Source organism: Anabrus simplex, chromosome 1, assembly GCF_040414725.1.
Source record: "Anabrus simplex isolate iqAnaSimp1 chromosome 1, ASM4041472v1, whole genome shotgun sequence".
Lineage (NCBI taxonomy): Eukaryota > Metazoa > Arthropoda > Insecta > Orthoptera > Tettigoniidae > Anabrus > Anabrus simplex.
In genome coordinates, this window is record NC_090265.1 from 1,448,931,759 (window position 1) to 1,448,949,184 (window position 17,426).

General features: G+C 39.9%; 1 protein-coding gene across 1 annotated transcript in view; it reads left to right on the forward strand.

Moving 5' to 3' along the window:
* Positions 1–17,426, forward strand: part of LOC136879345 (daxx-like protein) — a 99,576-nt gene that overhangs the window by 49,588 nt on the left and 32,562 nt on the right. The window contains exon 2 of the mRNA XM_068229106.1: positions 9,101–10,780. Coding sequence (XP_068085207.1) covers positions 9,101–10,714 — 1,614 coding nt within the window. The 3' untranslated portion in view covers positions 10,715–10,780. The remainder of the gene's footprint in view (positions 1–9,100; positions 10,781–17,426) is intronic.

The window sequence follows — 17,426 nt, forward strand, 5'->3', positions numbered from 1 at the left end:
CAACCAAGCACTCCCATACCTCCCACCTACAGTCCGCAGTCAACTACCTGCTACAACCTACCGTCCTCACCTCGTACAGTTGCCATGGACACCTCGTCCTAGTATTGTTTATGCCAGTCCATCCAGTACTGTCGCCAGGCCAACCCCAACAGCCTCCTTATACTGTAGCACGTCTACTGAAAATGTAGACTTCGATGAGGAACTGAGGAAGTTCCAGCTGGAGAACAACGTGCTGACAACACCAAGTCCCGTAAGAGCAGTGACTCCGCTTAAATGTTTTCAATTGAGAACATTTTTCTTTAAGTATGGTACTCCTTTTATACAACTGCAGAAGGTTTTGTTTAACAATGAACGATTTATTTACATGTGGGGGAAAAATCAGGTCGGAAAGATTTTAAAACTAACAAAAAATTAAAATTAAAATCTTCTTCTTCTCCTTCTTCTTTTTCTTCATCTTTACCTGGTTACCCTCCAGGGTCGGTTTTTCCCTCGGACTCAGAGGGAGATCCCACCTATACCGCCTCCTGGAGCTTCAGACTCTGGGTCGGGGATACAACTGGGGACACTGGCCAGTACCTCGCCCAGGTGGCACACCTGCTATGCTGAACCGGGACCTTGCGGGGATGGGAAGATTGGAAGGGATAGACAAGGAAGAGGGAAGGAAACGGCCGTGGCCTGAAGTTAGGTACCATCCCGGCATTTGTCTGGAGGAGAAGTGGGAGATCACGGCAAACCACTTCCAGGATGGCTGAGGTGGGAATCGAACCCACCTCTACTCAGTTGACCTCCCGTTCTAACCCTCGTACCACTTTTTCAAATTTCGTGGCAGAGCCGGAAATCGAACCCGGGCCTCCGGGGGTGGCAACTAATCACACTAACCACTACACCACAGAGGCGGACAAAATAAAAATCACCCGATTTATTAAGAACATTTCCTGACAGCAGTATTTATCTTTCAGAGCAAACTCACGAATTAAACAGGAAGGAAAGAACACTCCAGAAGTACCAGAAGGCCTAGTAGTAATACAATAATCAGCTGTGTCGCTGGACATCCGCCAGCTCCTGGTAGGAATAAACTTCCGCAATACGTGATATGTGTGGGCAACAAGCAGTTTCTTTGTTCGGTGGTGAATAGAACGTGCCAATAATTTTAACATTTGCCTTATGATACTGTGAATTGTGAGGGAAACAAGAAAAATAAAATATTAATTATTGTTTTTAGTTTAAATATTTTAATAATATTTTAAGAATAGATCCTTGGCTAAAGTGTTTTGCTTGCAATCCCACAACATTCATGTCCCTATCTCAAAGATATTCTCAGCTTTAATTTTTAAATGTTTAGATCTATTGTTCATATCTACTATAAATTCACTGAACCAGAATGGAACTATCGTCTATATATATAAAAGCAAGTCGGGCTGGAGCGATGTATATATAAATATTTAAAAATGAAAAAAGACGTGAATTAATGAGGCACTTCCAGAAATCTCAGAAATTTGAAACTTGGTACGGGGGAAACTGATGACCCCAGGATCCCTAGAAAAATGAAATTCTCAAAATTCCCTGAAGGGGGCACGCTGGGGGGCTCAAATTTTGGGCTCAGCATAAGAACACAGTCGTATAGTATATCCAAAACGATAACCTATAGGTTTCGTGGGCTTAAAAATTTTCGGGAATTTCCTCATTTTTATCCCCTATCCCCCCAAATCAAGATGGCGGCACAACCTGCCAGACGAGGTAGACAATTGAAATTTGGTGAAATTATAGCTTTTGGTCCCTAACCGACGGGAAAATTCCAAGATGTTCAAATTTTTCACTTTTTACCCCTAAAGATATCGAAATATGGAGGCAATTTTAATGACTGTGCAGACATTCCTTTTGAGCTATTTTTTGGCTAAACGGTAAGTCGTATCACAAAACGGATGGCACAATGTCACTTCAATTCGGAGTGATCTACAACTTTGGTCCTGTGACATTTTGTCGTATCTCTCTCCCTTATACGTTAAATTTGGCCGTATTTCTGGATTGTTCGTAAATTTGGTGATTTTTACAAGTATATTTCATTGTTTGACACACTTATAAGAATGATAGGATCATCACGTTAGGTGCGCACATTGGCACGATTAAGGGACATATGTGTACCAAATTTCATGATTCTAGCTTATACATAAGTAGGCAAAATGTAATGTAAAATGTTAATAATGCACCCAAATTTCACCCTATTTAAATTTTGAACTCAATTTACCCCCTTAATATGGGACATACGAGGATATGGTTTAGCAACAAACATTTAGAGCAATAAATGACGCGTCTGATGGCGCAAACCGTTTCTTAATATCATAAACCGTTTAGGAGATATGAATCTCGAAGTGGAAGTCTGCACTTTTCAACGTGCTCATGCTTATCCGTCATCTATATATATAAAAGCAAGTCGGGCTGGAGCGATGTATATATAAATATTTAAAAATGAAAAAAGACGTGAATTAATGAGGCACTTCCAGAAATCTCAGAAATTTGAAACTTGGTACGGGGGAAACTGATGACCCCAGGATCCCTAGAAAAATCGGAAATTCTCAAAATTCCCTGAAGGGGGCACGCTGGGGGGGCTCAAATTTTGGGCTCAGCATAAGAACACAGTCGTATAGTATATCCAAAACGATAACCTATAGGTTTCGTGGGCTTAAAAATTTTCGGGAATTTCCTCATTTTTATCCCCTATCCCCCCAAATCAAGATGGCGGCACAACCTGCCAGACGAGGTAGACAATTGAAATTTGGTGAAATTATAGCTTTTGGTCCCTAACCGACGGGAAAATTCCAAGATGTTCAAATTTTTCACTTTTTACCCCTAAAGATATCGAAATATGGAGGCAATTTTAATGACTGTGCAGACATTCCTTTTGAGCTATTTTTTGGCTAAACGGTAAGTCGTATCACAAAACGGATGGCACAATGTCGCTTCAATTCGGAGTGATCTACAACTTTGGTCCTGTGACATTTTGTCGTATCTCTCTCCCTTATACGTTAAATTTGGCCGTATTTCTGGATTGTTCGTAAATTTGGTGATTTTTACAAGTATATTTCATTGTTTGACACACTTATAAGAATGATAGGATCATCACGTTAGGTGCGCACATTGGCACGATTAAGGGACATATGTGTACCAAATTTCATGATTCTAGCTTATACATAAGTAGGCAAAATGTAATGTAAAATGTTAATAATGCACCCAAATTTCACCCTATTTAAAATTTGAACTCAATTTACCCCCTTAATATGGGACATACGAGGATATGGTTTAGCAACAAACATTTAGAGCAATAAATGAGGCGTCTGATGGCGCAAACCGTTTCTTAATATCATAAACCGTTTAGGAGATATGAATCTCGAAGTGGAAGTCTGCACTTTTCAACGTGCTCATGCTTATCCGTCATCTATATAAATAAAATTGTTTCTGTTTGTCTGTTTGTCTGTCTGTTTGTCTGTTCCACCATCACGTCGAAACGGCTGGATAGATCTCAACCAAACTTCATATTTAGAGTATACTGACCCCGGGGAAGGTTTCGATATGCATATCATTTTAAAATCTTTGAAAAGACGGGGGTTTTATAGGAAAAACGGATTTCCTCCATTTTCTCTTATACTATTATAGGCAAAATATCGAATTTGTCGTATAAGGACGAGACAAAGCTCAATTTAATCCTCTTGACGCAAAGAACAAAACTCGGTAAGCCCTACGGGCCCGAAAACCATGTTTTAAGGCCCTAAAACCAACCGTTACGGAGATATTGGCACCACACTACCCCTGCTCTAGGAATCGGATAAAGAAATGAACTGCCGTAACCATGGCAACGTCAGCTCCAGGATTCTAGAGCAGTGAGATTATGCATGTACGTTTGGGCATAGCTGTCAACCAAAATAGGTACAAATAAGACTTAATATCTGGGAAAAAAATATACTGTTGTGTAAGGCACTCATAGGACTCCTTTGGGCGGGGATGGAAAGGGGGTGAAGAACGAGTGTAAAAATCTATATAAATAAAATTGTTTCTGTTTGTCTGTCTGTTTGTCTGTTCCACCATCACGTCGAAACGGCTGGATAGATCTCAACCAAACTTCATATTTAGGGTATACTCATCCCGGAGAAGGTTTTGATATGCATATCATTTTAAAATCCTTGAATAGACAGGGGGTTTATAGGAAAACCAGAATGGTTTTTCCACCATCACGTCGAAACGGCTGGATAGATCTCAACCAAACTTCATATTTAGAGGATACTCATCGCGGGGAAGTTTTCCATATGCATATCATTTTAAAATATTTGAATATATGGGGGGTTTATAGGAAAATCAGAATGGTTTTTCCACCATCACGTCGAAACGGCTGGATGGATCTCAACCAAACATTGTATTTAGAGTATACTAATCCCGGGGAAGGTTTAGATATGCATATCATTTTAAAATCCTTGAATAGACGGGGGGTTTATAGGAAAACCAGAGTGGTTTTCCCACCATCACGTCGAAACGGCTGGATAGATCTCAACCAAACTTCATATTTAGAGGATACTCATCGCGGGGAAGTTTTCCATATGCATATCATTTTAAAATATTTGAATATATGGGGGGTTTATAGGAAAATCAGAATGGTTTTTCCACCATCACGTCGAAACGGCTGGATGGATCTCAACCAAACATTGTATTTAGAGTATACTAATCCCGGGGAAGGTTTAGATATGCATATCATTTTAAAATCCTTGAATAGACGGGGGGTTTATAGGAAAACCAGAGTGGTTTTCCCACCATCACGTCGAAACGGCTGGATAGATCTCAGCCAAACTTCATATTTAGAGTATACTCATCCCAGGAAAGGTTCCGATATGCATATAATTTTAAAATCTTTGAATAGACGGGGTGTTTATAGGAAAACCACAGTGGTTTTCCTCTATTTTCTCTTATACTATTGATTTTCTGTAAACTTCGTTTACCGTACGTGAAACGTCTCTTCATTATAAACAACTTTCGTTATGTTCATAATTTACCTTACTCTTCACATGACGGAGAAATTTACAATTTTCTGCTGGTATCATGCTCTGCATTTAGTGACCGACAGACCGACAACGAACCTACAGGTTACCATGGCAACGTCTCTGACTGCATGCCAGTAGGGAAGTAACGTATTGCCATTTTCCTCATCATGCTTTTAAATTCGTGGTTGTTCCTTGGGTAGATGGCAAGAGAGGCATCAATCGGCTCATCTGCGGGATATTGGCGGAATATCGTTGGAGGTTATAACCGCCCTCGAATAGATTAAGTAATAACACCATTAGTCATCTTCATATTTGTTTACCTAAGAATCACTGAACCTAAATTTCTCCTCTGTTAGCGCTTTATTATATCCATAACTCACGGCATTTATTTATTTGTCGTTATCCGACTGTCCTCATTTATAATCCATTTTCTATTAGTTTCAACATTCTTAACTGTATTATTTTTCCTTAATTACGCCGTATGTACGTGAATGCTAGAAACTACTGGATGCATTTCCACCAAGATTCGTATTTAGAATACACCTGTCCTTGATAGGTTTCAGGGCAAATATTGTTTCTAAATCCCTGAACTAACTGGGGGTTTATACGAAACCGAAACAGTGATTTTGCACTTCCAAAAAATATACACAACAAAAGTTTATGGAAGTCTACCTACCTTGGTAGAAATTAATGTCTAAACCTTTTTTTCTCATGTGCATCATTTCGATACGAGGATCAATAAGGGAGATATCATTAAAGGACCGTTTTTCTGTACAAGTCCCATCGGACTTAACTCACGAGCGGGTGCGTGTAAAGCGTATTCCTTACAACTTGAAAACTACTGAAGACATTCGAAACAAAATTTATATTTAGCATCCACCTGTCCAAAGGTAGGTTTTAAACGTAAATAACATTTCATGTTCCGGAATGGACTGGCGGTTTATAAGGAACCGAAATGGTGATTTTACTCTTCCACAATATATACAGAACAAGACCAACCTGACTGGAAATCGACCAAACCTGATGGAATTCCACCTCTAAACCTTTTTTTTTCATGTGCATTTTTTCGTCAGGAGGATTAATAAGGGAGATATCATGAATGGTCACTTTTGCAGGTTAAGTCCAGCGGACATAGCCCAAAAGGTGTTTTACATGGAGCAGATTCCTTATCTATATAAATCAAATCGTAACGACTGTGTACCTCTACACTGACTATTTTGGCGAAATTTTCGTACAGCTTTCCGTTTAAGGGGTAATAATAACAATCTCCATAATTTTTGATTTCCTGAAAGTCCTAATTTTTACCCGCCTCGCCCAAAATCCACATTGTGGCATAATCTGCCAGAAGAATAAGAAGATAATTGAAATTTGACAAAATTATACGTTTTAGCCTGTAACGAATGAAAAATCCTATATCATTAAATTTTTCATTTTTTATCCCCGAAGAATATCGAAATATGCAGGCAATTTTAATGATGGTGCAGACCTTCGGAAATTCCTATCACGTAACGGATTGCACAATCTCCGTTCAATTTGGAATGATCTACAACCTTGGTCTTATGACTTTATGCCGTATCTGTATCCCTTTTACGTTTGATTTTTCTCTATTAATCGATGTTAAGTCAATTTGGAATTTTCACATGCATTATTCATACTTTCAATTACTTATATGAAATACAGAATCATCAAACTCTTCACGAAAATTGGCCCACTCAGTAGCCATTTGTGAGCCAAATGCTACGTATGTAGCTGTCACATTATTATCCGAAAAGTAATGTAATGTGAGATGATCTTACAAAACCTTTACCCTGTTCCACGTTTCTAAATATGACCCAAGAATAGATGACATATCATTGGACCAGCCATTTAGGCCACTAAATCCGGCGTGTCTTATGGTATAATCCTTTGTCGATATGACGTACGTTTAGTAGCAGTTAATCTGTAAATGAAGGTCTTCAATATTGTAAACACGCATATACTTTCGTATGTCGATCTATATATATTCACTGATGTCGATTTAGCGATCGAGAAAGGGTCGGTCTGCTATTGTAATCAGTACTCCCCACACCGACTTTGACTGGCAGTAGGAAAGGGTTCCTTCTCCAACTCCTGTGTAACTGTCATTAGTAAGGAAGGCCTACAATTGTAATGAATAGTTCCCTTCTCGATTTGACTTGCAGAAGGTAAGTGAGCATGCAGTTTTGTTTAAAACTCCCCTACCCGATTGTGTTTGGCAGTAGGCAAGGGTGCCCGCCATTATAAAGAAATGTACTCATCTAAAATGTGACTGGCATTAGGCATAGTGGCCTGCTATTTTGATGGAAACTCACCAACTTGGTGTGACTGGCAGTACGCTGGCTGGCAGTAGGAAAAGGGGCCTGTCATTATAATGATAACTGCACAACTCAATTTCGAGTGATAGTAGGGTAATTGCCTGCCATTATAATAAAAACTGTAATCTGTCTGGAGGTAGGAAAGGGGGCTGCCATTTTAACGAAAACTCCCCAAATCGATTCTGTCCGCATAGTAGGCAATGGGGCCTGCAATTATAATGTAAACTTCCCAACCTGATTGTGAATGCCAGTAGGCAAGTGAGCCTGCCGTTATATCACAAATCCATAACAAACACTTTACATTGGAAACAACGTACGGGGACCTCCCCACGCTGTTTATCGGATAACGCTAAGAGACATGCAATTTTAAAACTATCTTATTTACTGCATGTACACTATTTACTTCGATATTCGAATACAATGTAGAATACCGTAGCGAAGCACGGGTACATTCGCTAGTTGTAATATAAATACGATTAATTTTTAAAGAGAGGAACGTTTGTATCTTTGAGTACAACTGTACGACACGGTTCATTCACCTCAGTTTGACGAAAATGTTAAATAATTTCAAGGAATACCAACAAGCGCTAAAGATTCATTGACTCATCCATAAAACACATTCGTGTTTCTTGTACAACGTGCTTATTCCATCTAAGTTTCCTACCAGGATTGGCGTGTGAGAATAGCTCAAAAGATACTATGAAACTGATTACGTGCAGGGAATCGATGGTCGATAACTAAGATACATGAGAATTACTGGCGGAGGAGTCGGTTAACTATATGGGTATCCAACAGGTTTCTAATACTTCCATAGGAAGATCATTTAGCTGTTTACAAAATGCCCAGGAATTCAAATGTCCATTGTGATCACTGTGAACACCTATTGCTAAAGTGCTTGTTCTGCATTGTTCTAGACCTACAGGGTTGGGTGATCCAGATGGTAGAGTGTTTGGCCTTCTGAGCCTCAGGTGACGGATTTTTCAGTTCATAACGGTGGTGTTTGAAGGTACTCAATACGCCAACCTCGTGTCAGTAGATTTAGTGGCACTCGTGTGGGACACAATTCCGGCACTTCGATGACTCCTAAAATCTTAAAAGTAGTTAGTAGGACGTAAAACTAACAATGTTATTACTGGCCGTTCCAGAGAAGCCCGATAGCCGAGGAACATTCTCACTGGTTTCTCACAATGGTGACCGTGGCTCGAATTCCGCTCAATGTATTGGTCATTTCTAAGAGGAAGAATCATATTCATGTGGTTCGTTTCTTCACAAAATCAAGACCTTTGGGTAGGAACATGCTATCAACAGTGTCATGAAACTAGAAACTTGCTTGATTTTAATCTTTAATGGTTGTAGCAAAGATGTAGTATTTACTCGTAATGATAGGTTTTCTTTAGAATTACAATAAAGCCATTGATCTGTTTAGAGCACATCTACTTCAAAACATTAGAGTCGAAAGAAGTTAAGATAATACATCTCGTCTTTGTCCTTCTGATGAGCATTGTTGCATCAAAACTGACCATACGCCTCTTTATTGCGCTTTCAGTTCTGTTACTCATTTTAATTCATCATACCTACGCGTGATTGGTCTCTCTCTGCCTCTGCTTTTCCCGACATAACCAATTTATAATTTTCTTGTTCCATCCAAACAATGTATTTATGACTACGTGGCCAACATATCCCCACTATAAATGTTTAGATATATTATCAATGTGTCTGCAACGTGTTGTTTTTTCATTTCAGACGCTGCCCCTTCTGATAGGGGTTCTTGCAATCCTGCTCGCAATGAGTGAAGCCCGTCGGGTAAGCGTAAGAACTCGCCCATTAGAGGAGGAAGATCAAGAGGGAGGAAGTCAGCAGGTTCAATACTACACGACACAGGCACAGCGAGGATCCGTACGCGATCCCCAGGCTGCAGGTGTCGTGTTGGTCTCCAGTGATGCCTACAACGGACTTTATGGCCGCCCGGCTGTGCGGACACAGACAGATGTCTCCGAACAACAGTACCGAACAGCTCAAAGTTACTCCACTCCAAGAACCAAGGTAAAAGAAACTGCAAAGCAGCCTCCTGTGCAGACCATCCGCAACTACAGCAAAGTAAATGACGATGGATCTTTCACATTTGGTTACGAAGCAGCTGACGGGAGTTTTAAGGAAGAAACTCGCGGAACAGACTGTGTTGTGAGGGGAAAGTACGGATACGTTGATCCTGATGGAAACAAAAGAGAATTTACCTACGTGTCAGGAAATCCATGCGACCCGAATGCTGTGGGACAGGAGGAGGAGGAAAAAGATCAGCCTCTTGATAGCGGTGAAGAAAACATTCCCAAAGGTCCATTGAGACCTCTGCGGCCACTGCGTCCCACTGCTGCACCTGTGACAGTAGCTCCACGACCGACAACTACAGTGTTCCAACAATCCTACAACCGAGATGAAGATGAGATTGATGATGAACCTCAGCAACTGTACACCCCAGCTCCTCCTAGAACTCATTACATTCAGTCTACGCCAAGCACTTCTTACTTCCACCAAGCTCAACCAAGCACTCCCATACGTATCACTCCCAGACCTCCCACTGCTGCCTCTACAGTCCGTAGTCAACTACCTGCTACAACCTACCGTCCTCAGCTCGTACAGTTGTCAGGGACACCTCGTCCTAGCATTGTTTATGCCAGTCCATCCAGTACTGTCACCAGACCAACCCCAACAGCCTCCATATACTCAAGCACGTCTACTGAAAATGTAGACTTCAATGAGGAACTGAGGAAGTTCCAGCTGGAGAACAACGTGCTGACAACACCAAGTCCCGTAAGACCGGTGACTCCACGTTATCAACCACAAACACAACCTCCTCAGGTAGTAAGACAACCTGTTCAGGCCCAGCCACCTCAACAAGCTCGCAAAGTGCCATCCAGCGACCCGATATATTCCAGTGAGTTGGTGTTTGACCCATCTACTGGCCAGTACAATACAGTACTGTATCAGCAGATAGCACAGACCAATAGTGATTTGAACCTGCAACATCGTCTCCAGCCCTTCGTGCAGCCCAGCCAGTCGACCTACTACCCGCAGCAGTATTTTCAACAGCAACATGCTGCACTTCTTGCACAGTCCCAGCAGTTGTACGCCCAGCAGCAACAGCAGCAGCGAACGATAGCACAACAGCAGCAGCGCTATCAACCTCAGTTAGTCACAACGACGTCCAAGGCGCCGCAGCGTTTCCCATCTCAGCAAACTCAGTCACCGCCTCAAGCGCACTTCTTCTTCGTAGCGCCGTCTTCCGACACCAACCAGAAAGACAACTTAGCGCACGGTCAGATTGACTCCTTCCTCAGGGTGCATAATATTGCGTTCTAGACTCAAACCCAGCGTTTCGGGTTCAACCGTCTGTGGAAAGCCGAGTTGGAATCAGCACGCTTCAAGGCAAGTTCGGTTTATTTTTATTATTTATTTAGCTAATAGTGCATGTTAAACAAAGATGATGTTGAGTAAGAAAGAACATGATAAAACACAAAGAATAGAGGACAAACATGAAAATAAAATAAATAAATAAATAAATAAATAAATAAATAAATAAATAAATAAATAAAAGGTAATGCATAAATAAGTGAGAAAAAGATATACACAATACAGGAAAGGGAGAGAAAACAATATAATATATAATATAAATGCAGATGAAGACTAGAAGTAAACTGTAATGTCTAACTGTATTTAGTATTTTAAACGTCTCTAGGGATGAAGCTAGGCGTGGTCGCAAATACTGTATATATATATTTGCTCTAGCTTTCCTAATTAAAATCTTAAATATTTTAAAAATAAAAACATACCGAATAATGGATATATTACACACAGCATAATGGAATCAAAAATAAAAACATTTATACAAAAATAGATATTATTTTAATGTATACCGGGGATTGTTCTACAGAACGGTGAGAAATAGGGGGAGAGCAAGGCGAGGATGGTTGGACTCGGTTTTTAATGATTTAATGATAAGGAATATGGAACTAGGCTAAATGAGACCACAGAAATAGAAATAGAAGATTGTGGAGGCATTTAGTTAGGTCGCAGAGGTTTTGCAAACTGAACGCTAAAGGTATAACATTCTATAATGAATGTACATATATACAGGTATGTGTGTGCGTGTCATCATCACTAATCGATATTCTCATTTCTGAGTGTTCTGACCCCACCGGTGTTGTCTTAGCTTCTGTAGCGTCACCTTCCCGGGCGAACCTCGGTTTCTTTTTTTTTTTTTTTCTATTTGCTTGACGTCGCACCGACACAGATAGGTCTTATGGCGACGATGGGACAGGGAAGGCCTAGGAATGGGAAGGAAGCGGCCGTGGCCTTAATTAAGGTACAGCCCCAGCACCGCCAACTCACCCGGTAGTTTCAGGACTGTAAGGGACCTAGGAAATGTTGCGAAATGGACAGCGGATAATGATATGATGGTGAACGGAATGAGCAGTCAGGTTATAAGTTTCACCAAGGGAAAAACCTCTCAGTTTTCATTATTTTTAATGGAGTGATAGTACCTCATGGGAATCATCTGGGTGTTAATACAAGGAATGATCTGAATTGCGGTAATCATATTACAGAGGTTGTTAAGACTTCATATGGTTATGAGGGTATGTAGCATGGATGTAAAGGAGGGGGCGTGACACCCCAATTAGAGTATGGTTCCAGTGTACGGCACCCACACTAGGACTACTTTATACGAGAACTGGAAAAGATTCAGAGCAAAGCAGCACTGGGTGATTTCAGACAAAGAAGTAGTTTTAAAAATTGTTTCAAATTTTGGGCTGTGAAGACTTGCGATTAAGCAGACGAGATACTCGAGTATGTGGTATGCTCCGACCTGTCAGTGGAGAGATGGCCTGGAATGATATTACCAGTCGAAAAAGCTTTAACGGAACTTTTAAAAGTACGAAAGATCATATAATATGAAGATAAAGTTGGAATTCAAGAGTACAAATTGGGGCAAATATTCATATATTCATTTATAGGACGACGAGTAAGGGATAGGAATAATTAATTAATCAGGGAAGTGTTCGATAAAAAAGGAACTTAGAAATTCTTTGAAAGCGTTTATGAAAACATAGGTAAACAATTGATAGGGAATCTACCACCTGGGCACCAACCCTAAATGCAGATCATTGATGACTGATTAATTGATCATTCCAGTATTCAAACCGGAATTGCTGAAGGAGAATTTAAGCATTTCAGAGAGAATATATTTTGGTTCAAAGGAATATTTCAACATTTCCTGTGTATTATTTTACGGTATCTGTTATTTTCAGGAGAAAAATGGTTTCTTAGAGTTTGATTCTGTCCTCCAAGGCTATTTGATATATTTATTTCTGTTACTACAGAAGGTAAATTGCATTTTTCTTCCAAGAGTCAAGGTAAGGGCTATCCTTCCTATATTTTCTGACTGGTGTTCATGGCCAAAGGATTTAACAAATAACTTTGTTTCCAGGAAATTGTGAACCTTGTTCTTGACTGTAAATTTGGTTTGATAAGATTAATCCTTAATTGTATGTATTTGTCCATGAAGTGCACATCGCCAGTCTCCTTCCTTTTACAACTACATAAGTAGTTCGTTATGCATTGCATCGCAGGATTGGTCAGAGGAACGCCTAATGTATGTTTGTCAGTAATATAACATTCAAAAGTTATAAAGCAATTTCTGTAGTTCCTACTTCATTATTATGTGTGTAAATGAAGTATATTCTTGTGCATTAATATAAATACTCCTGTTAATCTTCTAAAATTTTCAGAATATCCTTCGATCTTCGCTTCGGTATTGAAGCCATTCTCTTCAATTTCGGTCGTTTATCTTCTTAAGACTATATGTTCTGTGTCTATATCAATAGTTACGTGAAACTACACTTGAGCTTACTTTTAGAGAAAAAGGGTTCATTTACAAAAGTATTATCCGTTTCAAACCGTAAATTAAGCTCTCTCGGAAGGAGAAATCTCCATCATTTCTATTTTCTTTCAAAGATATCCGGGAGTATTTATATTTTCTAACGACATAATTGATGCCATCTTCTTAACGAGGCAACTGTAAACACGAAATGTACTTGACATCGTCTATCTTTCGAAAGTGTTTCGTGAGGAAGAATTGTTCACGACATTAGCTCAGTCCGAAGCAAGACGAGTGGCATTTATCGGAACACGTACTTAGTTCTCCCATCTGTCACAGCTTTCTAACTATCGCATCACCTGAGCTGTGTTACGTAACTACAGCATCGGCTGCTGATCATCTCGCAGCATCTCAGTATGTTAACAAATTGGATGCATCATTTAGAGCTCTGTTTCCGACCAAAATGCCATTACCTCTTCTCTAAATTATTCTTCTTTCACCAATTTTAGCACACCCTGATGAAGTTGCGGGTGTGAAGAGGGCTTGGATTAGTTTTACGGCCGAATTTACTTCCAGACTCTAGCGCTACGTGGAGGGATGTATTCACCGTCAGCTGTTACTATGGTCTCCACAAGCCAGAGGACCCGGCTAGGAATCGAACAACCCAGTACCTTCCCGAAGGAAGGCCTCAACACTGACCATTCAGATAAGGAGTCGAGCCCCAAGTTTCACTAACTAAATATGTGTTTCTCAAACAATTAAACCATTCAGCCTACGTGTTCAAGGGGAGAAGCACATTTTCTACTAGCTTAAATGTAGTAAAATTCAAATGTTTATAGCTTATCAATATTCACTACAATCAGTTTCAATCTACAAGTTATGGTCAAGATTCTCTTTGGCATTATTATATAACTATGTACAACTCACTCCCAAAAACTATCTAAAAATTCCTGACTTAATCTATTTTCAAGAGCAATGTAACTAAATACGTAAAGGAATATGGTAATTACGTTTATGAAGCTTTGTCCTATCACATCTATTTCATCATACATGGTATACTTACTCTATTATATTTTGTAATTACATTGTGAAGATAGCCGTCACTGTAAGTCATCTGTATTGTACCTATAAGACCCTTCGCCCAGGTACCAATATTGAAATGAAATTTTAAAACACTTTTGCACGGTATTTGTTTTAATACATAATGTACACTTATTACTACTTATGACATGTTCAAAACTTTATGAAGCTTGGTAGTCCTATACATTCTTCCTGGCCTTTCTTTTACACTTTATTGGAGTTGTCACTTGATTTGCATTAGTCCCAGCTTTACGACAGGATGCCCTTCCTGACGCCAAATTGGTAAGCCATGATATTTTATCCAATTTGTACAATAATTTTTGCAGTACTGAGCTCGATAGCTGCAGTAGCTTAAGTGCGGCCAGTATCCAGTAATCGGGAGATAGTGGGTTCGAGCCCCACTGTCGGCAGCCCTGAAGATGGTTTTCTGTTTGCGTCACACCAAGCAAATGACGGGGCTGTACCTTAATTAAGGCCACGGCCGCTTCCTTCCAATTCGTAGGCCTTTCCTCTCCCATCGTCGCAGTAAGACATATCTGTGTCGGTGCGACGTAAAGCAAATAGCAACACAAAAAAAAAATTGCAGTCAACTGGGGGTTAGCACTACAAATATCCATTCACTGATTACATGATTGTTTTGATAATATTATTTAATAACTAATGTCAACACACTAGCATTTAGAAATGTATTTTCTTAATCGTTGTCTGTAATATCAGGGGATGTTTCTCTAATTTTGTTTTAAAAGTAAAATTACTAGTGTCAAAGTAAACAGTGTAGAGAATTTTGTTTGTAAATCAAATATCTCAGTTTTCGAATTATCATGACCGTACGTAAAACTGAAAGCTACAGAATGTGAGAAACAAACATATGGCCATGCAGGGCGTAGCGAATGACATATGTGGATATTTACGAGTATAGTAGTGGAAACACTTATTTGTCTCGTCAGATGATGGAGAAAAGTAAATTTTATATAGAGAACTGAAATTGAAATATGTCGAGAAGGGAAATGAAAAATCGCCAGCTAACGTCGAGGGATGCGTCGCTTAGAAATCCTCTAGCACACCTCTGGAGTAACGTAGACCAGTTGTTAAAGAGCACTCACAAAAATATTACTTCACTTCCTATTGATGTTCTGGATGCCATGATTTACTCAGAAACAATATACAAAGGTTTAGCGTTAGTTAAGGCCCAGTGGAAAGCATTTATTCAACATCCTAACGTGCTAAACATTCTGGAAAACTCCTGCAACATATATGCACTCTACGGAAGAAATACGGAGAAATAAAAAGCCAACTTCTTTCGTAATTTGAATATTGCTGCGAGAAAGCAACAACAAACACAAATAGCAAAGCTATCAGGGAAAGGCTAAGAAATGAGGAGTTCAAAAATAGTGCTTCCTTCCCAAAAAATGGTAAAGAGATTGCCCTCTTCGTTCAGCACCCTCAAGGAAAATGAGTGGTCAACACTAGAGTGGACTGAAAGCAACAAAATGATGGCAGACATGGCTCCAGAAAGTAGCTTGTATGGTAGAAGCCTAGAGAACAACTACTGCAGGCGTGCCTGTGGTGAGATTGAAACTTTGGGACATGTTCTCGGCTACTGTTCATTCGGCTGATTGCTTAGGAATACTCGCCATCACACAGTTCGCGGCCTTATTGCAAACGCCTTTCGCGATAACGGGTGAGAAGTATATGAAGAAGCGGGGATGATGGCCGAGTAGCGGAAGAATTTTGCCCTCAAGGAAAGTTACCTAGCCGTGTTTGCCGAGGCGTCTCTGCGTGCATCCGTGCTTCTTTTAAGGAACCATTTATATTCAAAAACATAAAAATTATACAATACTGTGTCTTAAGGCAAACCCGTTGAGGGTCAGTTTCCTAAGTAGAGGATGAAGTACCATATTTTTTCCCTATTTTTTACAATTTGCTTTACGTCTCACCGACACAGATAGGTCTTACGGCGACGATGGGATAGGAAAGGCCTAGGAGTAGGAAGGAAGCGGCCGTGGCCTTAATTAAGGTGTGAAAATGGGAAACAGCGGGAAACCATCTTCAGGGCTGCCGACAGTAGGGTTCGAACCCAATATATCCCGGATGCAAGCTCACAGCTGCGCGCCCCTAACCGCACGGCCAGCTCGCCGGTACAGCACATATTACACATGTTGACACGAGCATTGTAGATCAGGAGAGGCTAATGTATAGCTTGAGGAGGCAAGAAGGGTCCAATTTTTGTTCATTGAAAAGGTTCTTGAAATATCACTATTAGTTGACCTTGAGATTTATGACATGATAGCGCTTCGTTAATAACTGAATGCATTTACATTATTTATGTTTTGTGAGAATAAACCATATGGCTATTTCATATAATGGTCAGTAAACACAAAATATTCTCATGACAAAGAACTACTCACACTAGTGGTACCCATGCGCTAGTATCAACTACTATGTTCGTAAATATCCGTATATGTCACTCGCTACTCCTTGCATGTTTGTTTCTCGTATTCCGTAGCTTTCAGTTTTAAGCGCGCTCATAATCGTGGGCTTTAAGAAATAAGTTCAGAGAAAACTGAGCATTACCAATCAATCAAGAACTGTATGTAGGGCTGTCGCTCAGGTGACAGATTCCACATCAAATTTTTATTAAGCCATTTCTTAAACGCTTTCAAACAACTTGGAAATTTATCGAAAATTGTCCTTGATAAATTATTCCAATCCAACGAGCTAGAATAACATAGAGGGGCCGTATGCCTGTCATCAGCGCCCCCTGCTTGAAGCAAGTTGATAAGGGGCAGCCATGTTAACGGTTGTCAAAACAAAGTGAATTGGCGCGAGAGCATATGTTGAGGTGACAGGGAGATCGTGCATGCCAATTTAATTCCCTAAGTTTTAAGAAGTGAAAACATAGATTCTCGCTTTCAAGAATGCCAGCCGTAAGCTCAGCGTATGGTTGTACTAATCGGAGTAATAGAACCAAGGATATATCGTACTTTAAGTAAGTATTATTGAATTATAGCCGAGATTCCTTTTTGTAATTTCTGTTTGTAATTAAATCCATTTTATTGTTTACTTAGCGAAAGTACGGATAGCCACGGTAATTGTTTATCGAATTTTGTTTCAGAT